Source organism: Myotis lucifugus, unplaced genomic scaffold, assembly GCF_000147115.1.
Source record: "Myotis lucifugus unplaced genomic scaffold, Myoluc2.0 scaffold_44, whole genome shotgun sequence".
Lineage (NCBI taxonomy): Eukaryota > Metazoa > Chordata > Mammalia > Chiroptera > Vespertilionidae > Myotis > Myotis lucifugus.
In genome coordinates this window covers 1,148,908-1,176,331 of record NW_005871092.1, presented here as the reverse complement: position 1 = coordinate 1,176,331, position 27,424 = coordinate 1,148,908, and the positions used below count along the sequence as shown (strand labels likewise).

At 41.6% G+C, this 27,424-nt stretch overlaps 1 protein-coding gene across 1 annotated transcript in view; it reads left to right on the top strand.

The window, feature by feature from the left end:
- Nucleotides 1-850: 850 nt before the first annotated feature.
- The window catches only part of SORCS1 (sortilin related VPS10 domain containing receptor 1), a 290,995-nt gene continuing 264,421 nt past the window's right edge, over nt 851-27,424 (top strand). Inside the window, exons 1-2 of the mRNA XM_006088177.3 lie at nt 851-964; nt 1,221-1,288. Coding sequence (XP_006088239.1) covers nt 851-964; nt 1,221-1,288 — 182 coding nt within the window. The remainder of the gene's footprint in view (nt 965-1,220; nt 1,289-27,424) is intronic.

The following is a 27,424-nucleotide window of genomic DNA, read 5'->3' as shown; positions in this document are numbered from 1 at the left end:
TGGTTCATAGGTTGATGTTCAACCACTGAGCCACACCAGCCTGGGTTCGTTCCTGTCCTAACTGGGCCACAGACTCCTGGGCCTCATCTGTATTTGTATTTTCCTCTGGCTTTAGGCAACATTCCAGGCTCCTAATAAATGGGTAGTGAGTGTTTGTTGAATTCTGAAAGAATGAACTGAAATGTTTGGGTTTCTCTGAGGGAGCAATAGGTTACAGGGGTGGGCAAACTTTTTGACTCAAGGGCCATAATGGATTCTTAAACTGGACAGGAGGACCGGAACAAAAGCATGGATGGAGTGTTTGTGTGAACTAATATAAATTCAAAGTAAACATCATTACATAAAAGGGTACGGTCTTTTTTTTTTTTTTTTAGTTTTATTCATTTCAAACGGGCTGGATGCGGCCCGCGGGCCGTAGTTTCCCCACAGCTGGGTTAGAATCAGAGGAAGATTCACCATGACGTTAATGAAGCTTGCATTTCAGTGCCCCTCATTGGACGGGTCCCTTTCCAGGACCTGCCTTTAAGTTTGGAATCATAAATTTATATCCTATTTCTTCTGGAGGGCTCCCCAAATTCCATAGGCTTCAGGACCCCATAAAACACAGACTGGAACCTGTTAAAATGGCTTAGCCCATGGGTCTTCTGCCATCCAATGGCTTTCCCAATATTGGGAGATGAGAAGAAACTGACAGAGCCAGGCCTGCAGAGAAGAAAGGGAAGGAACTAACATTTAAGAACCTCATGCTAAACCAGGATAACTTGCATTTCTTACCTAATTGAACTCCTCACAGCAACCCTTTCTGGGGGACAGCATAGTGAGATTCCGAGAAGCTAAGTAACCTGTCCATATGGTACAGCTTCTAGGACCTTCCGCTCTCCAAACTGTCAGCTCAGTGGCTACCTTGCAGAATGCATATTTCAGAGCTTTGCAAGTCTTCCCCGAAAGTGTTAAGCCCACCAGGGTAAGAAAGATCTGGAACGTTCATGTAACTTGCTGTGGGAGTGGAAGGGAGAAAGTTGGGGAAGGGATCAGGCTTGAGCAGTTTCATGGAAGGCACTGGCAAACCCTTCCCCAGTCAGCATAAGGGAATGCAGTAACAATTCATTCAATTATGTTAAGCGCCCATTAAAGGAATCCTAAACCCTCCCTTGGGCCATTTCACTTCCATGAGATTGTAATTGTTTGAGACTAACCATGATTTCTTCTTTTGCCTTCAGGTGATTCTCATTTTGACAAAGCTCTATGACTATAACCTGGGGAGCATCACTGAGAGCTCGCTTTGGAGGTAAGTAGATAATCGGAGCTAATGATTGCTGTGTTATTTAATCATGCCCACCACTGCTCTCCACCCCCTTTTTCCCAGGTGAGAAGATCTCTGTTTATTTTACCCTTCCTTCCTCTGCTCTCAGTTCCCCTAGGCCAGTGATGGTGAACCTCTGACACGCGTGTCAGAGGTGACACGTGAACTCATTTTTTTGGTTGATTTTTCTTTGTTAAATGGCATTTAAATATATAAAATAAATATCAAAAATATAAATCTTTGTTTTACTAGGGTTGCAAATATCAAACAATTTCTATATGTGACATGGCACCAGAGTTAAGTTAGGGTTTTTCAAAATGCTGACACACCGAGCTCAAAAGGTTCGCCATCACTGCTAGGCCATGGTTGGGGTTTATCTGCAGGCAGGCCAGATCCTTACTTCTTTATACAATCCTCCCTTTGGTCACAGTCAGATCTTTGTGCTAAACTGTTCATTAGGTTGTCCTTATGAGTTTTGGTCCCCACAGTTCTCACTGATCTGTGATCTTAATGGAGCAGTCTGTGTCATGGGCCCATACCTGAACCAATTTCTGAAGGCCAATAGAGCACTGCCTCTGATTGGCCAGTCCTGGGTCACATGATAGTCTCTGAACCTGGGAGAGGATAAAAACTACCCCAGAGATAATATGCGGTGATCACTGGCTTGGGGTCAAGCTCTGAGTCTGTTCTAGATGCTGGAGGGGCAAGTTTCTAAGGAAGACTCCAGCTCCTAGCTAGGGATTCTTGGCTTCATGCAGGAAAGAATTTAAGACTTGAGCCAGACAAGAGGTTCAAGCAGAAGCAAGTATATTGAGCAGAGAGAATAAGCAGGAAAAGCCACTCCAAAGATAGAGTGAGGGACTCTCCTCACAAGAGAAGGAAGAGAGACCCCAACTCTCTCTAGAGATTGAGCTTATATCTGTTTGTAGTTCCTGTGGAAAATTACTGGTATGAGGAAATAGGGCATGGAAACGTTGGGGTTAAGCTTTCCTTTACAAGGTATATTTTGTGATCTGCTTTCCCTTTAGAGTATGGGTAAACCATAAGGTATGGGTAAGGTGCTATTAATCAATCTTTGCTGGAAGTTTCTTTGTTCTAGAGGCACCTTGCCATCTGCTTGCATCTCGGGTCAGCCCAGTTCCATGTCAGGCAGCAGGTAACAGGCCCCTGACTTAACTTTGTTTGACTTCAGTTAATTTATGTAGTTCTCATGCGCTCTCCTATATTATTCTGATCTGTTGGTGCCCTTATCATAACAATGGTTAACTTCTGATATCACTTTTGATCACCCATCCCCAAAACACACACACACACACACACACACACACACAAACACACACACACACACACACACACTAAATGGGAGTGGTTATACTAAGAAAAGAAGGGAATGGTCTTTGTTAATATAAGAAACATTCAAACATGTGAAGAATTTGTGAGAGTTTATTTGAGCTGGGAAGCAGAATCTCAAAGAACTGAGATAATGCTCTCAAGAGAATGGCAGATTTTTACCTGGTTTTATACCTTACAATCAAAGGAGGAGAAGTAAGTGGGTTCCTTGAAATCCATTGGTGATAGATTAGGGAGGCAGGAGAAAGCAAAGCTGGGAAACCTCTGAGATTAGATAAAAAAAGAAATAATACACACGTGCTTCTTTTACATATAGGTGGGTACAGAATAGTTAACAGCCAGCAATTAACATCATGACAATAACAATGAGGGAATTTATGGTCTTCACTCTGGTGCATTGGTTGGGCCCTGAGGGTTCTGGAAAATGGGAAGTTACCCTGAAATTCCAAATGTCTGTTGTCTTAGATGCAAAAAGACAATAGGCTCTGTTAAGGTCAAAGTTAATCTTTGTCAGGGAAGATACTGCTGTAGGACATGACTACCCATTATAAACTGCTTTTAGTTAAAGTTTTAATTTCAGACCATCCTTTGTGGTTATTTTAGGTCTCTGAGTTTGCAGGGCCTCCATGCAGGCCTTCCCTGAGCTTTTCAGGTTAGCATGTGGCCCCTTTTTGTCCACATCTTTGAGCAGATAAAACTAGTGGGTGTTCCCTGTTTAAGATCAATGGGCATTCTATCACCTGTCAGTTCCTATGACTGGGAAGATTGGTTACCAGCTCTCAATCTCAGAGCTAGGGTCCAGAGGGAAAGACGCCGCCCCCTACCCACCCCCATCTGTGTCAGGTTCCACCCCTGGTCTAGTCCACAGTGACTGGGGAGGGAAGGTTGATTTACAGCGGTGGTTCTCAACCTTCTGGCCCTTTAAATACAGTTCCTCATGTTGTGACCCAACCATAAAATTATTTTCGCTGCTACTTCATAACTGTAATGTTGCTACTGTTATGAATCGTAATGTAAATATCTGATATGCAGGATAGTCTTAGGCGACCCCTGTGAAAGGGTCGTTCGACCACCAAAGGGGTCGCGACCCACAGGTTGAGAACCACTGATTTACAGGTTAGTGATTTCATTGCAGAGCCTGCATCTGTTGGGGAATGTAGTTGTCATACAAGAGGAGGATCATGGATTGGATAGACACCCCAAAGAATCTACCATACCCTGCCAGGGGATTGTTCATGAAATTTCATTTTTACCTGATATCTGTTTTCCATTAGGCTTGACAGTATATACAGGCAGCCCCAAGTCCATTGTTCTGCACCTCAGGAGGACTCCAGTAGACCAAGGAAAATGCTAGATTCTGTTCTTTTACTTGTCAGGCATTGAACTCCTCCTCCAACTAAGGAGGTCAATTATGCAGAGTTTATATCACAAGGACATTTTTAACTGAATTAAAATGTGGGAAGTTCGGTAGAGCCTCAAAACGTAGAGTTATTGACAGCATTAAGGGCCTGACACCTGCTGTATTGTTTAAATTCAGTCCCCGTTCATCAGAATCGCAGCGACTCTGAGTAAGCTTACGCTTCGTTGATAGATTTCTCTAATGTATTTAAATATATGAAAGTAAAAGCCGGCTTTTATACTGCAGTGCACCTGCCACATAAAGTGTAGCCGGCATATTAGAAAATTAAAAGGTGTGCAATTCTGTCTCCATGGGACAGGCTTTTAGCAGCTATAACTCTTCACCTGAGCAGTGGGAAGGGCATGCCGGAGGGACGTGAGGAGCAGTTTGTCCTAGACAACGGAAGCTCATGTTCAAGGGCTCCTTTCTCTCTCAGGGCGCATTGTTACCCATGCCCCAGTCAGGGAAGAATGTACTTTTCTGATTTTATGGGAGGAGTATATAAAAATGATGTGATATTTCAGTAATATTAGGCCTTCCTTCTGAGGGAGCAACCCCAGGGGTTTAAGATTGGGTAAGTGTGGCAAGAATGACCCACTAACTTTTCAATCTTAGAATCAATTTCACACACACACACACACACACACACACACACATTTATATGATATACATACACCCATATGTACATACACACATAATGTACCCACGTGTTTTTATTTTTCTAACATACCCACAGTAGTCATTTGCCATATATGTCATATGTTATACATGTCATATGTGGCAAATGACTACTGTGGGTATTCTCCACTATTAGGACTACTTATTATAATGCTTTGATAGATGAGCACAAGCCTCAATGAAAATATAGTTTAGAAAAGCAAAAAGGGAAGAAGGAATAATATTTAGAATACTCACAAGTGCTTCGGTGGAGCTTGCATTTTCAGGCAGCTCACGATGCCCATCTCTGGTCTTTGGGGAACATCTTTGGGGGTGCTCATACAGAGGAGACGTGGGATAGGCCTAGGTGGGTCAAGAATGGGAATTGAGCCTAGATCTCCTCATGGTTCTACTAGTAGTCATCTAGTGCAGCCTTCCTTGAAGGACTGCAGACTGTTAGTACTGACTCATTTTCTCCCACACCAGCTTGTACTTTCTTCTCAGAATACCTGCCTATGCCCACAATCAGGGGGCTTGGTAGAGGCACATGGCACCCCAGCACTGAGTGTAGGACTTAACACATAGATGATGCTCACTAAGTATCTGTTTTTGAACAGACAAGTGAACACTACAATTCTATCTCTTCTGCATGGTCATCAATATATAATTCTGTTTCTCATTCATTTATTCAACATAGATGAATTGATGAACTCTTTTAGTCTTATGGTTCTGTCCAGGAGAGGGAACGTAACGTGGGTGGGTACATCGATAACAGAATATAGGCTTTGTCCTCCAGTGTTCATTGTTTAGGGCCAAGGTCTGTGGACAGTTAAAGCGAGAGAGGTCCGTGAACTTGCTCATAACCTGCCATGTGTCATTGTATGGGAAAGGTACTGAAGCAGCCACCCAGAACTGCCAGATCCCAGAAGGAGATAAATCTAATATAAAAACTAAAAACTGTCATACAACCATACATGTTGTTGCTTCTTTACTTTGCTCATGTGTATATTTTCTCAACTAGACTTTAAGCCCTTAAACACAGCACTTTGCTGGTTTAAGGATAATAGCAACAGAGCCGCTAATAATGACAACAATGATAGAAACTAGCTTTTATTGAATAATCACCATGTCTCAGGCATGATGCTGAGCGTTAAATATTCATCCTCTCAATTTACTTTTACAGTGTATTCAGTGTCACACAGTTAGTAAATAATAGCCCACACAGTTACAAGGATGCTATTTAATAAACTTTAATCATTTCACTGCTTATCGGTCATCTGGAGTCCTATCTGCCTTATGGTTGATCATTCTATACCTAAGCAAGTAAGCAAATAAAATGTTAATCTTTTTTAAAATTGATGTTAGAAAGAGAGAAACATCGATGGGTTGTTGCACTTATTTATGCATTCATTGATTGACTCTTGTATGTGCCATGAATGGGATCCAACCTGCAATCTTGGTGTACAGGGAGGATGCTCTAACCAACTAAGCTACCTGGACAAATAAAATTTTAATCTTATATGTATCTGATTTTCAAAGAACTATGACATTCTGAGCAGCATTTGCCCTATTCTTGAAAAATACCAGGCCACTGGGAAATGGCTTCTTTTCAACAAACAGGCACATGTACTTTTCAATTGAGCCCTTATTCTTCACAACTTTGACCAGATGAATCGTCAACAGGGGGCAAGTGGCAAATGCCTCTGGGGTGTTAGAGTAGGAGAGAGACCAAGAGGCGGCTGACCTTGTGGTGAAGTCCTAGGTCTTTTGACCTCACTGGGTCAATGAGCCCTGAGACCAAGAGGCGGCTGACCTTGTGGTGAAGTCCTAGGTCTTTTGACCTCACTGGGTCAATGAGCCCCGGATGGCAGAGTGAGAGGCCGCTGTACTGAATGAATGAGCTTTCACTCCCTGTTGGACTTGTTATTGATCGCCCCTTAATCCTGGAGCATGTTGTTGGTTTGGTTTTGTGTTGTGCTGTGGTTCACTCGGGGAGTCAACCTGAGAAGGAAGGAGTATGAGCCAACATGGAACAATGAACTACCCCTGAGAGTCTTCACCTTACAGTGGATTAAGCTTTGAGATTTGGTAGAGCTGGCGGTTTAACCAGATTGAAGCAAGATCAGCTTCAGGCCTGAGATAAATAAAACATCAAAATCTGGATACAGTATTTCTGAGTAGAAATCTATTCATCCTTTTCCTGTCTGGTGCCAGGGTAATCAGCGAGGCGCTGACAGAGGCTTCGCTGGTGAAAAAGCCCTAGGCAATTCTGGAAGGACCAAAGCGTGCTGTCACAGCTGTCTTAAAGGGGCGCACAACCGCCAGCGCCTCCCTGTGACAGAGCCTGCCTGACACAGCTGACTTCTTTTCCATTTCAGTGGTGTCTTATTTTCAGATCCACATGAAACACACACAATCTCCTGAACAGATCTCCAACATTATGCACTAGTCAGACAGCAGTTCTTACTCTCCGTGGGACAAAGGAACATACAGTTCAAGTAGAGAGAGCCGGTTAGGTTGTCTCTCTGATTCTGCACTGGGAGCCAGACCTGTGTCCTTATCCAGGAGCCACTCTGTCCCATTCTGGGTGTGACCCACAGCGATTATTGAGACGTGTCCCAGTGGAGTGTTTGTGGAGAGAATGGCATGGCTTTGGCCAGTGTTCTCTGGAGAGGACCCAGGCTTCAGGCTGACAGAAGCTGGCCTGAAGTCGGTGACTCTGCCAGCCCCGTGGTGGTTCCCATTAGCTAGTGATCTATTTTCCCTTCCTATTCCTCATCCAGGGAAAAGCAAAGGGCAGCTCGGGACAGATTGTTAACCCTGCCCTAACAGAAGTTTTGCTACAAAACCCAGCTTGCCGTCACCTGTGAAAACAAGGATCTAGAACAGAAATACCCACCCTGAAAAAGAAAGAGAATAAAGCTAGAGGAGGGTCATTTCCCTGCAGGAGAATTGTTCGTGTTACACAGCATGTTATTCATCCGGTGCTTCCGGATGTTTTGTGCAGCCCCAGTGGCCCCCGGAGACGCACATCCCCAGCAGGATGAGGAGGTGCTTTGGATCTGGTCCTGTGGATTCTGTCAAGCGTTATAACTCTCTCTCCCATCTCCATCACTGTGTCACACGGAGCACCTTGTGGTTCCTGGAATTACACATTTACTTTATTAAACCTTATTGCTATTTTTAAAAAGTAAAATAGAATGTAGGCCTATTTTAATGAGCCAATGAAGAGACAACAACATAAAGTGAGTAGAGTCTTAATTCCCACTCAGGTCTGGCTTCCCCAAGATGTGTGATGCTTAGAGTTTTGGGTGAGTCTGTTCATATCGTTATGACCCGACTCGAAAATGCCAACAGATATATACTTATATCAGGGTCACATTTGTGTGTGAGAAAATAGGAGTAACTATTCATAGGACTCTGACGACCTGCTTATTTCACTTAATGAGTCACGGGTGCCTGTCCAGAGGAATACATTAAAAAAATGGGTCAGGTCTACGAGCATCAAATAGTGTGGCTGTTGTGTACTGAGCTAAACGATTGCACACTTAATTAACTTATGCAGCGCTTCAGGTGTCCTCGGGGCTTTTTTATCCTCATAACAACCCTAGAGACCGTGCAGTACCAGTAGCCCAGGTTTACATATCAGAGAAATGAGGCTTAGAAAAAGTAGGAAATGTGCCCCATGGTCACACAGCCGTAAGTTGGCAGAGCTGCTTCCCAGGGGTGTGCTCTTAATGCCGGTGCTGCACTGCCTCTCCATTACCTGTTAAATGAATCTTCAGCTCATTTCCCACAATATTTGCTATTACTTATAGTGTTTCAATAAACATATTTGTAAGCAGGTTCTTGCGTTTCGGTAATTTCCTCTCTGTGGAGTACTCTAGAGTGCCAAAGGTGATATTGCTGTAGCAACATACATGCATTTATAATGTTAGTAGGTACCGGCGATTACTTCCTAAGAAGGTTGGAGCAGTTCACGTACCCATGAGCAATGCCAGATTGTACGTCCCCCAATGATTTCACCAGCACTGGGTATTTTCAATACTTAAAATTTTACTAGTTTTTGGGTGGAAATGGTGGCCTGATCTGTGTGTTTTAAGGGGGTATTTCCCTGACTATTCGTGATACTGAGCATATGTTCATTGGTATGTGGCAAAGTTGACCTCCTTCCCTACACAGCAAGCAAAGGTAGTTGTTCCTTCCTCAGCGATCCTGTAGTGTATTATGTAACTTTGTCCTACAGTGCTTATCAGATAGATCAGGGGTCCTCAAACTTTTTAAACAGGGGGCTAGTTCACTGTCCCTCAGACCGTTGGAGGGCCAGACTATAGTTTAAAAAAAAAAAACTATGAACAAATTCCTATGCACACTGCACATATCTTATTTTGAAGTAAAAAAACAAAACGGGAACAAATACAATATTTGTATTCGCATGTGGCCCACGGGCTGTAGTTTGAAGACCCCTGAGATAGATATTTGGTTGTGTCTGCGCTGTATTCTAGGCACCTTTAGGTGCTGGTAGCATGGCATATTGAGGAAACTGCACAAGATTGAGGTACAGTCTTTGTGCGCGCTGAGTACTTGGAGATGATTTTGGAAGAATAAAAATGGCTAGTTTTACATAGAAATGCATAGTTTTCTGTACTGTGTATTCCCAGAGGAAGTAATACATCATAGAAAGATTTGGGGCAAAGGAAACACTTGATGAAGGTGAATTGTAGGGGGGAAATGACCTTAGTCTCATGTTGAGAATTCACTTGGAAAAGAGCAAAACTTCTGAGCATGAGGACAGTGGCCATTGAGATAAGAAGGAAGAGATGAAAGGGAGCTGACTTTGTAGGCATGAAGACTGTAGAATGGAATATGGGGGCGGCGGTCATTCCAATTGATCTTATAAAGTAATCATGAACAGGGCAAATTGGATGAGTAGGAAGGTGAGAGACAAGACATATCTCAATGGCTTCCTGCCTTTGTCTTGGAGAGCAGAGTTGACAGTGAGGTATTTAATGCACACATCTGCTCTACTGACATGGTCTACTGAGCACCTGCAACTAGTGAGTGAGAAAAGGGTATGGAGACAACTCTTTTTTTATTTTTAATCTTCTTATAGAGTTTTTACTTTTATTATTTTATTTTTTAAAACTTATCTTTATTGTTGAAAGTATTACAGATGTCTCCCCTTTACCCACACTGACCCACTCCCCACCCCCACCATTGTCCCCTTCCCAGCCTTCACTGCACTATTGTCTGTAAGACAACTCTTCGATGGAAGAAGCTGTAAAGGGAAATAAATGAAGAAACATGACGTTGCATAACAGAGATCATAGACCAAAGGGACTTTCTTTAAGTGAGGACAACCCTGACCATGGTTTGTAAGGTGAGAAATCAGTGGGAAGAGGGCGAAAATGTAGGAAAACTTAGGGGGCGATAAAGCTGGTAGAGAATCAGGTGGCAGAGAGGATATGAATTTGGAAATTGCACAGGGGAATTACCCAGCCAGGGTAGATCAGGGTGGAGAGAGGGCTGGGCAGAGGGGGAGCATCCCTCTCACCAATCAGGGAGGCCAGAGGGGGCTCTCACATAGAGCAACTTTTCTGAGAAACCCAGAGCTGCCATTGGGGTGTAAGGTCAATGGCGAATGGACTTCAGAAGAGGCTTGGCAAACTGGGAGAGCTGCTGAATGGACATGGAGATGGACTATTGGCTCAGGGACATGCAGGTGCTGTGCAGGCAATGCTTGGGTCCCAGTGGGAGGGTTGTGCTTGAGTAATAATCAAGAAGGGAGCTGGCTATGGAGTTTGGGAGAAGCACTGAGAAAGCAGAAACGGGCAAAAGGACTGAGTGGGTTGGAATGGTGGATGATGGGGTCTGGGCTAAAAAGAGAAAAAAGTGAAACTGGGGTTTGGGGTTGGGCAAACAGTGACATAGCAGGGCCCTCCATGGGATCATGTTTTAAAGCCTAAGAAACACTTAATAGTAGGATGCAGAGAAGTGAGACTTTTCACATGAACCTTAGAACATATGTAGCCCCCCAGGGGACTCTGGGAAAGGGAACTGGCCATGGCAGGTGGTGTTAATCAGAAGAGCGTTTTATTAAAGCTTCTGGTTAGAAATCCACTGAACTCCATAGGAGCAGGCACTGCTGTGTTTCTTCATGTGTTGGGGGCAGCAGGATGCTATCAGGCCCCCTACTTTCAGAGATACATGTGACAGCTCACCTCTGTACCTTTAGGAACACTAAGCAGCCTTCTCTCTTCTGGTTACAGTAGATTTTCTCCAGGCAGCTCCTCACCCAAGACCTAAGACCTGCGTATTAACCACATCCCACAGTCATCGAGGGCGGGGTGGGGATGGGATGGGGAGGGCACCCCAGATATCATATTGGCATGATGTTAATTTCCTTTCTGGTCACCGTTTTTGTTTTAAATAGTATTTTATTTTTTTCTAAATACAATTTGCTCTGGAGCCCCTGCTCAAAATGTGCTCCATTTATATTTAAACATCCTTTTTTTTTTAGTTTAATTTTGTGGACATTTAATTGTCTTTGGCTTCTCCTATTCCTCTTCTATTGGGTATTCATATTTCTTGGCTTTGACCACCCCACTTACTAGAAATATCAATAAAAAAGACCATTATATGCTCCCAGGGACGGTGAGCCACTTGTAGGATCTGCCAAATAGCATGTGCTCTTGAAAGGCTGTTCCATCAGCAGGTCAGCGCTGGGGCTTGGGCGTTGGACTTCCTGGGTGTGAATCTAGGCTCTGTCCACGTACTCTGAGATGGTGAGGAGGTTCCTTTAGTTCTCTGCTTCATTTCCTCATCAGAAAAACTGGCTGTAATAGTATTTATCTCTTGGGATTATGGTGACACTTGAGTTAAATAAGCATTTGTAATACAAAACAACCACCTTGGATCTTGTATTTCTCTAGTCTTTGCTTGAAACACATTTTCCCTTTTATTTGCTTTACCTAATAAGTAATGATAGACATTAATTTTGATGATTTCCTAATGTGCAAGGCACTCCTCTAAGCACTTTATACATATCAACTAAGTCAATCCTCACAATAACCCTGTGAGTTTGGTACCATCTGTATACCCATTTCATAGATGAGGAAACTTGTACACACGGTCACAAGAATGCTGAGCAGTAGAGAAGAGATCGGAATCCAGGCAGTCTGTCTCCAGAGCCCAGGCTTTGAAACCCCCACAGACCATCTCCTGCGTGATCCCTGTCCTGACCGCCCTCTTCCACACAAAATACATTACCGCTCACGTGCTGGTACTTTTGCCATCTTCTCCTTTTCAAATGCATCATTTTAAATTGTAAGCACTTTCTGTATATTTATTACCCTTACAGGGACTCTTTTAAAGGTTGCTTGTTATCTTATTCACCTTTGCATCCTCAGGAGCAAGTTCAATTATTTGTCCATATGTGTTCCCTGAAAAGGAACACCAAGACATATATTGGGGAAAGAAGATTTAAAAAAAATTCCCTGTGCCATCTGTGGACTTAACTAATTGATGCGAAGCTTGTTCTTTGCTATATCTACAGGCAATCCCAGGTTAACGGAAGCTAGTGTACTCAGATGTCAGGTCTTGTTCTCATTTATTATCATTGCCCATAAGGAGGTGACAAATATCAATTTGATTTCAGCATGTCGAGCAACACGTTGTGCTGCATGTCTGCAATGGGGGTCCCGTGAGTGTTGGAAACTGATGTGATGGTAAAGTGGGGATGAGTGAATTTCTGTTAGCGTCCCTTCATTTGTTTGCCTTCTGTTCACATTAGAGTGTTGTTTCAAAACTAATGTCATGTCGAACCCGTTTGAATCAGTCCTGAGCACAGCACACTGTGCTGTCACCAGAGAATTAACTTCAGGGAGGGGGATATGTTATAATGGCAGACCAGGCTCAGCTGTGAGCAGTGACCAGGGAGTCATGCATGTCACCAAAACTGGCATCCAGGGTGGGGGCTTTGCCCTTTGTATCATAGGACAAGGGGAATGCAAGTAGCATTAGTAGAGAATTTTAGAAAACCCTGTTCCTTCCTTCAGGTGAGGCTTCCGAGACACTGTTCATCCATGAATCAAGCCAGGGCACATTCAGCTCTGTTCTCCTCTTTCCAAAGGGAAATGGCGTGCCGAAGAGTTATTCCTCAGCACAGCTTTATTTCTTTCTCCTGCTGGGATGTATTAGCAAGGTCATCACCTTTGCTTTATTGGTTTCAAACAATCTGTGATTGTGGAGGATTATGACTTCTTAGCTAAGCTTGCAGAAGCCAGAAGCCGGGGAGGCAATCAATTCATGAAAGGCACAGGACTTATTTTTCTTTTAAAAAATGTATATATTTTTTTCTGCCAGCATTTCTGGGGACTAAGACTTAAAAAAGCATTTGAAAAGAATTGATCTTTGAATGTCCTGCTTCATCACGCCTTTCAAATAAGAACACTGAGTCGGGCCAGTGTGAACTCAGCTTTGACTCCTTGAGTTTGAAAGAAATAAGATGACTTCACAAAAGTCTGTCTTTTCCCATCCACAACTCTGACCCACCTTCACTGGGAAATGTGTACTCATTGCAGTGTGCCAAACACGTACCTTCTGATGCTATTGGGGACTTGGATTAGCCATGCTTACAGGTTGATAAATAAGTTCTCTTTGTGGAGGGCAAGAAGATTTTTTGGTCTGAAAACCCCTAGCACTTGATTACTATTTACTGGGATATCAGGTTTTGTGGGGTATTTTTTTGTTTTTTTGTTGTTTTGTTTTTCTTACATTGCCATCATTTGCTATTGTCATTCTCCTTGTTGAGAATTTATCACTTCTAACCTCTAAGGAGTATGAACCAGGTGGTCACGGTTTGAATCCCGGTTGGTCGGGGCATATGCCCAGGTTGTGAACTCGTTCCCCAGTGTGGGGGGTGCAAGAGGCAGCCAATCAATGATTCTCTCTCTTCATTGATATTTTTATCTCTCTATCCCTCTCCTTTCCTCTCTGAAATCAATAAAAATAAAAAAATGAGTGTCAGAATTTAAACTCCACTCCTCCTTCTACATTGCATGGGAAAGTTCCCCTTTCTGAGTTTCAGAAAGCAATCCCAATGACTGTCTCTTAAAAATTTAACAAACAAATGTTATAACACGGAGACTATCCTTTTTCTCGGCTCCAGTGAGTCCCAGCCTGTAATAGCCTTGGCAGTTAGACTTTTGCTGACACCAAGTGCTTCGAATGCCTGCTGCACTCTTGATGGAAGTCTGGCCTTGGAGTTCCCCTTCTTGGCAACCCTGCAGAAGTCAGAGGCCGATGCTCCCATGCTGAGATGACATATGAATCTGTGCACTCTGCCTGTACCCACTTTTTACATTTGGGTCAGTTTTTTAGTATCTATAAAACTATTAGACTCTTGCCTGGCCAATGTGGCTCAGTGGTTGAGCATCGACCTATGAACCAGGAGGTCATGGTTTGATTCCCCTTTAGGGCATATGCCCAGGTTGCAGGGTTGATCCCCAGTAGGGAGCATGCAGGAGGCAGCCAATCAATATTCTCTCTCCTCATTGATGTTTCTGTTTCTCCTTCTCCCTTCCTTTCTAAAATCAATAAAAATATATTTTTTAAAAATCCCAAAACTGTAAGAGTCTTGCTCAAAAGGACCATGCTTACTTATTCATTGGGCAGTCAAAGCACATGGTACAATTGCTCCTTCAATCACCAGGAAGCATGTAGGATGAGGAAGGTGAGCAATGAAGTCAGCTACTATCAGTGCTCCAGGCAGCAGGGAACAACTGAGGTGGATACTTCCATGCAGCCATGATTAGCTCAAGTTCACTAGCCACTATGACATCCTGAGCTACATCGAATTGCCACCTTTGCTCTTGGGTCTGAATTTATTCGTGTTCCTCATCTTCCCCAGGTATAACTCTGCAGGATATATTCAGACTGAAATTTAGGGCCAGTTCTCTCAGTCCAAAGACCCATTGTAGCAGGGCAAAGATCAAGGTGCAGTTATAATGGCAAACATCACGATGATGGGTGTGTGGTGTGTCAAGCCCTTGAAATAGGCCTTGTAGAAAGAGAGAGCAGACCAAGATTGTGGATTTTGGGTCCTCTTCCCTCCACTTCCTAGGCCTGTTTTCTTCATTGATATGACACTTTCGACCACTCAGTAGTCCCCTATACTCACCCATTGGAAATAAAACTGGCCTTCTTTTTCTTGTGGATTCTTTATCTTTATGGAATAAATATTGTTGAGTTGGTTACTTAATCTATTCAAAGCTTAGTTAATGTTATTCTCTTTGATCCCATTTTCTTCATCTGGTAAATTGGACCAATAATACTTCAACATTTCAGATTCAAGGGAGCACGCATATGCTAATTTAATATTAGATTGAGGGTCCATTGTATTAACCAAGGGCAGAAACTAAAAAAAACAAGGTGGTCCCCAAGAACCACTAATGATTTGTCAGGGTAGGGAAGTGTTCTGCCATATCTGAGAAGTCTACTATTTTGATTTTCCACAATGCTATTATAGCTAAGGCTTACATTATATTCAAGAACAATTTTTTCAGTTAATATTTCCTATTAAGGCAGTGGTTCTCAACCTTCCTAATGCCGTGACCCTTTAATACAGTTCCTCATGTTTTGGTGACCCCCAATTTCATTGTTACAAATTGAACATAATTAAAGCATAGTGATTAATCATGAAAACAACATGTAATTATATATGTGTTTTCCGATGGTCTTAGGCAACCCCTGGTGAAAGGGTCGTTCGACCACCAAAGGGGTCGTGACCCACAGGTTGTGAATCACTGTATTAAGGGAATGGAGATATAATTCTCCTCTGGGGGTAGGGAGAAACTTATAATCATCAAGGCCACATTTGATCTGTGGAATAAATCAGAGCTCAGTGGATCCTTGAACAATATCTTCGTTTTCAACTTTCCAGTATCCATGAAAACCTAATTGCCCATAAGTACATCTCATATAGATTTATGTTCAGGAGAAATGTATGTGAAGCCTCAGATACATAATGGGTTTCATTAAATTTAAGTTTCCTCTATTCATAGCATTTTCCATACATTCTTTCTTTCTTGATGCCTGAGGGGCTGGTATTGATCCACCAAAGATGTACTAGGGGTAAGAGAAAGCCTGCTCTTAGGTCGGCTAACAGAAATCTAAGCTCCTGTCTTGTACTTGAATGTCTCTTCACCACATTTCATCTCAGATTTGTGCTGTTTTCTGGGTGTAGGATCTGAGCAAGCGGGTTAGTAACCATCCTGTAGTTGTGCCTAAGAAAATCATGCGACTAATACTCACAAGAAATATATCACTTATAACTCAAGTAGAAATAGGAAGGAAAAGACTCAAGGACGTCCTTATGAGTCCTTATGTCACAACTGATGGGTTGGGGCCAAGTTGAAAGTTAGAAACAAAGGGGAACTGAGATGTTCACCTGTTAATCAGTATTTAAGAATACTTTGCTTCCTGCACTGTTCTGCAAAGATCACTTTTGTATATTTTCAGGAGGTACTAAAGAATAGTCAGCATTCAAATGTGCCCTAATCAGAGGGTGATAGGGGGTTTGTATCAAAAGAATGAAACTTACAGGCTGCCAGTCCTTAAAATTTAATTCTGAAATTTCTAAGTACTTTCTAGAAATGTTAGAAATTCTAAATGAAAATTGAATGGTTCATCAACTTGAGTTTTCCTCAAACTCTTGCAAATATGATTAAAATATTACATCCACTGGAGAGATCATTGCTGTGTTGAGTTTTATGCAAAGTGAACAGAATGTCCTGTGCATGCCTGGGAGTTGGTGTGAGCCCCTCTTGTTGAAGTCTGAGCACTGCCGCTAATTGTGGGATCTTAGACAAACTGTTTTAATTCATAGAATCGTGGGCTTCTCATTTGTAAGAAGACAAATGTGTACTAGAGGGGCTCTGATTTTCAACCTCACTTTTACATTCCATATTTCTAAGAATGTTGCCCCTAATATTTGCCTTGCTTGAAGCAGATGTCCTCATACATTTTAGAATTGTAATAGGAAAACATTCGTACCCCTGTTCCTCCTAGGGTGTTTTTTCTTCAAATGTACACATCAAGACTCTTGAGTAGATGATTAGAGGTGGTCAGAGGCAGGTAACACACTGTGGTTTTGCAGGTTAGGAAGCCTGGTTTTCATGGCCACTGACACAGAGAACCCATGCCCCAGGTTGAAATAATAGAAACTGGAGAATTACATTGACTAAGTTAACTTCTGTCTTTGAACCTTGATTTCTATCTCATATATTGGGATAATAATAATTCCATCAATCAGGTTACTATAAAGAATAAATTAAAAAAATTTAAGAACTTGTCTGGCACATTTTAAGTTATAAGAGATAGAAACTTAACCGAAACTCAGGCCTTCTGGTTGCAAAGGGAAAAGAGTTGCTATTGTTTACTGAAAAGCCTCTGTGAGCCTCAGTTTCCTCATCTGTAAAATGGTATCCCCAAAATTCTTTCTTTACTTAAGATTGCTACAACTGTCTGATAACCAGATATCAGGATGGTCCATGTGCTCTGTTGGTTGTTAAGTGCCTGCGGGTGTTAGTTATCTTTAGTTGGGAGTGAAATCAGGAAGAACTTGACCTCTGTGCTTCCCTCCACCGGGGCAGGGGACAGGCTGGATGCAGCCATCCAGTATTGTAGCTCACCGGATATAGGACTCCTTGAAATTGTTTAGTTTGCAAATGTTTGCCTTGTAGCATGGGAGCAGAGATCAGTGCCTGCCACATTGAGAATTCTCAATACCTATCTCTTTAATGAAATAGTGAATTAATAAGTCACTGATTTTATTTTAGTTTATGTTCTATTGATCATTTGCCTGGCAGTATACTAAGTATATGTTATACCCAGGGGCTCTTAATCCTGGGCACATTAGAATCTCCTGGGGAGCTTTTAAAAATAATATACGCGTGGCCCCACTGAAAACTGATTGAATCAGAATCTCTGTGACTGAGCCCAGACATAGGTAATTTAAAAGCTACCCAAGTGACTTTAATGTGCGAGGGACATAGAATCAATGAACTCTTGATCCATTGTTTTCCTGGGGTTTGCTCGACTGGGCTGCTTGCTAATGTTGCCAGTTACTTCTGAGTGTCTAGCTTTCAGGGAACATGCTCTCCCATCTTGCCATTTGTCATAGCTTAAGTCTTCTACATCGTCCAGGATGCAAAGTCATCATCCACATTAACCGTGTAATCTCTTCTGTATCTGGTCCTGAAGAAACACAGTCGTGATGTCCATGTAAATCATAAACTTAGACCCCTTTGTCACGTGAAAGAAGACATGTAAATCAGGATGGAGCAAGTTGACAGAGATCCCCGGTATGTTGCAAATTGCTGAGGCCTGGGTCTCAGACTGATTTCAGAATCACAACTATTGGTAATTGCTCTATGACAGTGTGAAATGAGGAGGCAGTGCTGGCAAGGTGGTATGAATTGGAGGCTAATTCCTATTTGTTTGGTTTGCAACTCTGTTGGCAAAAACAACCTAAAAATTGCCACCTTGAAGGTGCTTCTGATTATAAGGAGGGAAGACCAGATGGGCTCACTTTGCATGTTGGTTGAGGATGTCTTCAGAATAAAACCTGTCTGGATTCTTTGGAATTGTTGCTTTTTTTTTTTTTTAAGATGGTTAACATTTTTATTCTTTAGTTCCTGAGTCCCATGAAAGTGTGATTTTGTGCAAGGAGCAAACATCAAACTGTAGACAGGCATGCACATGTGTGGTGCGGGCTAAGGGGAAAGATCACTATCACTCTAAGGCAGCGGTTCTCAACCTGTGGGTCACGACCCCTTTGGGGGTCCAACGACCCTTTCACAGGGGTCGCTTAAGACCATCGGAAAACACATATAATTACATATTGTTTTTGTGATTAATCACTATGCTTTAATTATGTTCAATTTGTAACAATGAAAATACATCCTGCATATCAGATATTTACATTACGATTCATAACAGTAGCAAAATTACAGTTATGAAGTAGCAACGAAAATAATTTTATGGTTGGGGGTCACCACAACATGAGGAACTGTATTAAAGGGTTGCAGCATTAGGAAGGTTGAGAACCACTGCTCTAAGGTGACAACATGTACCTTTGCTTTGTCACCCAGTGACCCAGTGACACTGTGAAATAACAACTCAAGGTCCCAGTAATAACACAGGTGACAGGAGCCTGTGAGATGCTTCAAGGAAGGGTGATTAGATGCCAAATGAATGGTATCCAGGGAGCTATCAGCAGCCAAATGTGAAGTTATTTTCACTCAAGGCAGTGATTTCTACTCTGTTTTGGGGTGTCTCCAGGTATTTAAAAAATGTGATACAATTCTCCAAAATAATAATATACTTGTAGAGCATATGAATACCATAGTATGTGTTGAGCATGGAGGTGGTGAAAATTCACATCATGCCACTGCTCCAGAATGAGGGATCATCGGGTAGACAGCTGATCTTGATGCATCATTCCCCATAAGGACACCCCCAGAGCACAATTGTCAGTGTCCCCAAGCCTTCTGGGACCATGCATGTCTGTGATATTCCTGCTGCTCTGGAAGAATCTGATCCCCCCACCCCCCACCCCGCCCCAGACATTTTTCCTATCTCACTGGCAAATGCCCCCGGATTTGTGGTGCATTTATCTCCCACCACCCCTTTGTTTCTCTTTTTGTTCTTCCCTTTGATTCCAGAAGTGTTTTTAAAATAATGGATAGTAGTTAATAAACAGCCTGGCAGGCAGGATACAATGAACAGTGGTGTGCTCATTGTGATAGACTGTGCTGTCTGCAGACAATTTACCAGGGCAGAGTGCTGGCATACACAGCCCCACAAGAAGGAATTATCCCTGATCTTAAACCAAAATCATTCTCGAACGTCTCCATTATTCATAAGGCGTGAGCCATGCAAACTGCAGGAGGCTGTCCTGTGATGATGCCTCTGAGCTGGTGGGTCTCCGGTTCAGGAGTCAGAAACAAGCAAACATCTGTATTTGCGCATTTGGGGAAATTGCCAACTTTCAGAGAAAGAACTGGACACCGGAGTCCAGCAGGAGAAGACAGAGTTCTCTGCTCTTATCCGAGTCTTTCCCCTGCCCCCTTCCATGCTCTCCCCATGAGCTCTGGGACCCTGCTCTTGCAACTGCTTTTAACTCCATCAAGTTTAATGTATTTCATTATTTTCCTGTCTTGCCTCCGCTGTCAACCCTTTGATGGTAGGACAAGGTTTCTTTGTATGTCCCTCACCCACTGAAGCGCCTGGTACATTAGGTAGGCTCATTAAAATTAATTAAATGAATGACTGAGTGACCAAATGAATACAGATCCAAAAGAATATTTCTGGGATTCTCTAGGTAGGATCTAAGTCAAACCTCCTCCCAAATGTTATTGAACCCTCAGGGTCTGCCAGGAGAGGAAGGGCAGGACAACGATTTCCACCTATAATTTGTGGAGATCCTAAGGTCACAATATCTGAATTCATATGCCTCATAGGTGGTTACCACAGTTCAGCTCTAGGAAATTCTGATGGCGAAGTTCCTTTGGAATCGGCTCACGTTACCCTGTCTTTGGAAGGCAGATTACCTACAGAATGTTGTTGGTTTCTACAGCTTTTGAGCAGGTGTGGTTTGTGGAGGAGGTCGTTGGAGGCTTCCTAGACTTTTGACAGAAATTTCACTTAGGAATCTTACCTAACAGTGTGATTTAAACAAATAACACCCACAAAGTCAAGAACCATATGATCCCACTCACATTTGGGATAAAAACTGAAAGCAACAAATGAACAAACAAGATACACAAAACTCATAGACACAGAACAGCCTGGTGGCTACGAGGGAAGGAGGGTGTGGGGTAGTGAAGGGTAAAGAGGATCAAATAGATAGCAACAGAAGGAGACTAGACCTTGGGTGCAATATACACATCATGTATCATAGAATTGTAAACTGAAACCTATATAATTTTATTAACCAATGTCACCCCAATGAATTTAACTTTAACACACACACAAATACACACACATACACACACACACACACACACACACACACACACCTGACACCTAAGTGCCACTATGTCTTCCCAGATTCTATTAAGAAAAAACAAAACAGCCCTGGCCGGGTGAGTTGGTTAGTAGGAGTGTCGTCCAGTACATCATAAAGGTTGTGGGTTAGATTCCAGGTCAGTGCACATACAGGAGGCAACTGATCGATGTTTCTCACATTTATGTTTCTGATGCTCTCAAAAGAAAAAAAAGTAAAAAAAGAAAAAACAAACATATCCTTGGGTGAGGATTAAAAAGCGAAAAGCATGAAACAAGATGTAGCTGATTCACGCACGTGCAATGTAGACAGTGCTCTCCTGCGTGGGTGTCATGCCTGTGAGCTGCTGTTTTCTTTAATACAAGGACAGTCATTTATAATGAGATGCACTAATGCACACTTAATGCAGAAACCTACACATGCCAGCTTCTGCATATTCCCAGTGGCAAAATGAGGCAAGGCCAGCGGAGGGTTCTGCAAACAATTTGTATTCAGATATACGGCAGCCCTGCCTCTTGCTTTGCAGGGTAAGCCAAAGACTGTTGACTTGCAGCAGAATGACTCTGCTAGGAGTGACCTTTCCTGGCATTTTTCTAGCCAATAGGTCTTAACCCTTTAATTAATTCATTTGCTTAAGCAAAAGGGGGCCTTCCCATCCCTTTTCTCTGAGCAATCACTCATTTGACACCATCCTCAAAATTATTAGTTCGGGAATTTGAATGACTGTGCATCATTTATTTCATTACTTTTCATTTTAGATGTATAATGTATAGTGAAAAGCAGATGGAAGAAGGATGAACAGTTGAGATTTTAGAAATCTTTTGTTCTGGAAAAATTCATTTTTTTCTGGTCTTCCATATAATCCCCTTTCAAGTCCCTGGTGTAAGGTAAGCCATCCTGGAACATGAAGAGCTCTGATTTATCACCTGTGAGGGTCTGCACCTTTCCTGTGGATGTTTTAATGTGTCTAGTCATCAGCATACATACTTTAATAGCATTCTTTAGTTGCATGTAACTGCAAGTGAAAAAAAATCTTCTCTTTTCCTATAAAATTACATGTATATACAATCATTCTCACTGGAGAAAAAGATGCGACAGATATCGAAAGTGTCTTTGCTAAAGAAAAAAAGTAAGAAGGTAGACATGAGGGGTGGGTAGGAGAAAACTGTGAACAGCCTCTGTGTGTTTGGGGCAGCCTTCCTTTTCCTGCCTCTTTTTTGCCTCCGCCCTGGAGATTGGACTGCCTTTCTACATAGACATTTTTGGAAGAATGGTTATGCTTGATCTAATATCTTACTACTACTAGATGATTTACTGATTCTCTTTCTTCAGGGTTAACTGTTAGATTTGACAGTCTATTTGTGTATCCTGTCTTCTTTCCTACTGTTTTGTTATATTAATTTAATCATACGAGATTGTAATTTTTGACCATTTTTGAACTACAAAATGGTTCAATCTAATAATAATAATAATAATAATATAATAATAATAGAGAGTGATACTCATTTAAACTTTATTATTTGTTCAGCATGTCACACAGACCAACTCATTTAATTGTCATAGTATCCAGTCCAGTAATTACCTTTTTTAATCCCCACTTTTCAGATGAAACACTTGAGGCTCAGAAAGGTAAAGTAACTATTATATTAAAAGGCTGATAAGGAGGAAGCCAGTATTAAAAAGTGTGCTCTCTTTGACTTTGAAGCTTTCAGTTCAGGGGACACATATTATTTTGAAAATAGCTATTCTTTTTTTTGTATGAGTTTTCTGTTTTTGATAATATAATTCTTTTTTATTGTCTAAAGTTTTACACGTGTCTCCTTTTTCCCAATTGATGTCTCCCCCACCCCCAGCCATTCCCACCCTGGGCAAGCCCCCACCGCCCCAGTGTCTGTGTCCATTGGCAAAAATAGCTATTCTTAATCGCTTATTGAACTGATCTTACTTTAGTATTTTTTTATCTTAAAAATATTAAATCCCCTGATTAAAATTTACATTGATTTTACTCTCTCATTGCTACAAAGAATGCCATGATGGACTTCACTCCTAGTTTACTTATAACTGTATGTTTTAGCTGGGTATAAATGAATTTGCTGTCTCCTGATCTCCTCCTGTGTTATCCAAAGATGGGCAGTATCCAATATGAGCCTCCAGATTTGCCAACAAGGAAGTTATCTTTTTTTAAAAAGTCACCTTTCACTTTCAAAGTGTTTTATTTTAGAATCTATTTAATGGCAGAACCCTGATAGTGTGTTCATATAAAACGTTTGATTTGTGCCCAGATTTCCAGGAACCCAGCTATGGTAGAGACCCTGCTACACTTGTAACTCCTTTTCATCAAGAAAAGCTTTATAAAAACATTGCCTTCTCTTCTCCCTGGAACCTACTGTCCCTTGGACTCTAGTGTTACCCCCTCAGATACAGGACAGTGGTTTTCTATTGTGTTGTTTTGCTGGGAAGGAACAATTTTTACCATAAAAACACAGAAATAGACTCACAGCAATTATTTGTGAAAAGCTGCATGAACAATTTTCAGGTTATCTAGACATAAAAGGAAAAACTGGTTGTCTAGCCTGAAACATTTCTTACTTCTTTCAAGCAATTGTCAAATAGAGGCAACTGTGTGAGGGGGGAATTGCTGTTCGGGATTGGAGAAACTCAGGCTGTTACCCTGGGGTCTCAATGGGAGTTTGAGGCTATCCAGAGGGGCTGTCAATTAGCATCTGTATTTCAAGTCAATTTCATGCTAAGCAGGGAGCCAGTGTAATTTGGGTGTGAAGTTGCTACTGTAGGGACAGCCAGTTGAGTGTGGTGGTGGGCCCACCCAGGAGTTCAAGGCAGAGTGTGCACAGTCTGCCTTGTGGAAAGCTAATCATGCAGAGGGGGCAGCATGACCTGGCTGGCTGCAAGGATCCCTGGGGGAATCTGAAGCTCCTTGCTGCAGAGGAAGACGGGATAGGGGCAGGGACCTTTGTGCTACTCAACAGAAAACCTATAGAAGACAAGTAAGTATCCAGAATCTTGAGGCTTTGCCTGCTTCCAATGAGCACTACTGCCAGAGTCTTGATATTTTTAACTTGTGAGGACTCAGTGATTACAAATGGATATATTTTAGTGCATACGGGGTGGGGCAAAAGTAGGGTAACAGTTGTTCATATGGAAAATAATATAATAATAAATAATAATACCAAAATAAACTCTGTGTACTTACAACTGTACATCTACTTTTGCCCCACCCTTTTGCTGTATAATATATAATATAGGTTCAAAGAGTTAAAGTATAGCCCTAACCGGTTTGGCTCAGTGGATAGAGCGTCGGCCTGCGGACTGAAGGGTCCCAAGTTCGATTCCGGTCAAGGGCATGTACCTTGGTTGCGGGCACATCCCCAGCTGGGAGATGTGCAGAAGGCGGCTGATCCATGTTTCTCTCTCATCGATGTTTCTAACTCTCTATCCCTCTCCCTTCCTCTCTGTAAAAAATCAATAAGATGTATTTTTTTTAAAAAAAAGAGTTATAGTATAATGTTAGTAATTTTTAAAGTAGCTATGTTTTAGAAAGTATGCAGGTATTTTGGTAGTATAAAGGTATGTCCTGAATGAGCAAAATAATTACTTTGCATAGATCAGAATATCTGATGTTTGTTGAAAGCAGAATAAAGACTTATAAAGCCCTACTTACAAAAATTACACAAGGCATGCATTTTGGTGACTGTTATTGTAGAGAAAACAATTCACATTACAATCATGTTACCTTAATTGAGCAGGGGTTCCTACTCATATTCCGCTTAGTGATGTCAGCAGGGTCATGAACATCTGCAGAGACAGAGAGGATGATGGGGGCAACTCTTTCAACAAAATCCTTCCATGCCACCTAATCCTCTTGTTCTTACATTTCCCTTTATTTTTTCTTTTGTTTGCCTTTTGCATACATTTCAAAATAGCTTCTGAATATATGCCTATATTTATGTAGCTGTAATATAGTGAAATTTGTATAATTTTTATAATTTTAACAAATATTGGAGTTTTTATTGTTGATTTGTTTTTTTGTTTGTTTTTTTACCAGAATGGGTAGTTTTATCATATCCATTTTACTAAAATGTTTCTTTCAATCATTGAGCAATTTATCATACACCCCTGTCATCATATATTTCTCACTAGAACAAGGTGTTTAAAATGAAAAAGTAAATGATCATTTGAAGAGTCCTTTCAAAGGAGTGAGAAGACAAAACACTGACTGAGAGAAAATATTTGCAAAAGACATATTTAATAGAGGATTGTGATCCAAAATAAAAAGCACACTTAAAACCCAACAGTAAGGAAATAACTCACTTAAAAACAAACAAACAAAACAAACAAAAAAACGCAGGCAAAAGGTATGAACAAATACCTCACCAAAGAAGATAATGCAGGTGGAAAATAAAAATATGAAATGATGTTCAACATTATATAAGGAAAATGCAAATTAAAACAATAGTCTTATACTATACACTTTTTAGAATTTCTAAAATCCAAAACACTGGCAAAACAAAATGCTAGGGAGAATATGGAGTAATTGGAACTATCATTTATTGCTGTTGGGAATGCAAAATGGTACAGCCATTGGAAGACAGTTTGGCAGATTCTTTCAAAACTAAACATGATCTTACCTTATGACCCAGCAGTCTTACTCCTTGGTTTTTACTCAAATAACTTGAAAACATGTCCATACAAAAAAACCTGCATATGATGTTTATAGTGTCTTCATTTATAATTGTGAAAGTGTGTATTTAACCAAAATGTCCTTTAGTGGGTGAATAGGTACATAAACTGTGGTACATCCAGACAATGAAATATTATTTAGCACTGATATGAGGTATCAAGCCATGAAAAGACAGGGAAGAACCTCTAATACATATTACTAAATGAAATAAGCCAATCTGAAAAGGCTACATGATTCCAACTATATGACATTTGGGAAAAGATAAAATGTGAAGATTAAAAAGGAATCAATGGCTGCCAGGGTTTGGGGTGAGGGAATAACGAATAGGTAGAACAAAACAAAATACCGGGGAGGAGAGGAGTGGTATTTAGGGCAGTGAAACTGTACTGTAAGATACTCTAATACTGGATACATGACATTATATGTATATTTGTCAAAACCTACAGGATGTATAACCCCAAGAATGAGCCCTAATGTAAACTGTGGACTTTGAGTGATGGTTGATGGGCCAGCAAAGGCGCATCCATTATAACAAGTTTACACAGGTGTAAATGTTGGTAGTGGGGAAGACTGTGTGTGCTTGGAGACCAGGGGAATATGGGAACTCTCTCTAATTTCCACTTAGTTTTGCTATGAATCCAAAACTGCTCTAAGAAATGAAGCCTATAAGAAAGAACACACAAAAAAGTCTTGGAACAATTCTACATTTTATGATCTCTGTGCTTTGACTTTCTGATCAGCAGTTTTACCTGTATGTATTGTTTGTTTACCCTTATAAGTCCCTCAAAGGGGAACAGAGGATTTGTCCAGGTAACCTAGCCTGCTGCAGTCTTCCTGTTGAGCTGAAGTTTAGGTAGTCTCACCGCCCACCATGTCCCTCGCAAGGCAACCCTATAATCTCTTACTCTGTTGAGGTTCTTCATTTGTGCTCAGTGGTGGCTGTATGTTGAGCACGTGACATGTGGAAAATGCTCCAAGGAAATCAAAATTTGTCCTTGGCTCAAAATTAAAGAGCCCAAAATAACTTATCCCTTTCATTCTTTCTTAAGCTCTCCTGCTCACCACCTGAGGAGACCTGTCTATTCAGTAAGACTGTCCATTTACAAGTGGCATTTTCAGATTCTTGACCTTTTTATGTATTTCATGGTGGTTTTAACTTCTAGGACTTCCAAAGTTCAGCAGATCAGAGGGGATTTCTCAACTCTGTAGACGATACAACACACAAGAAGGCAATTTCTTAGATTTCCCTTGAGGGAGTAAGGTGCTTGGATTGTATGAGGTAGGACCCTTGAGAGACTATAGTTTTCCTGGAAACCTAGCCAACAGGGGAGAGAAATAAGCATTGTTCAGACTGCATTTGTAATGGGCAGGGGAGGGATGCCAGCCTGCTTACCTGGTTTGGTCTTCCTGGCACAGACCCTTTTTGTTAATACTCACAGAGGGTTTATAGTTTCTTACAGTTTCTCCTGAGTCTGTATAGTTTCTACTGAGGTACCAGTGCTACAGATGTTATGATTCTCAGGTCAAGTGTGAGATGGAGGCTCCCCTTCCTCCTCAGCCCAGGCCTCCAGTGTACTGATTTGCAAGGCAGATGATTTCTGTAACCTGTCAGGATGCTGACAGCCTTCAATCAAACAGAGGAGTCGGATAGAGGATATACAAAGAGGCCAGGAGGATGAGAGAATTTTGTAGGTTGGCATCCTTACAAAGAGAACCAAGAAAAAGTTATATTCACTCTTATCTTTCTTATTTCAGGAGATTAGTCACGTCGGTTGAGCCTGGTAAGGACCTGGGAGGTGGAGGCATTCAGTAGGATTGCATGTGAGGAGCTGGGTGAAGGAGGGTTTCTTGAGAATGAGTTGTCAGAGTGCTGGACTCTTTCCTGTTCCTGTGGGGAAGGAATGGGCTTCAGGACAGTTTTGCCTGTACCCCCCAAACTCTGGCATC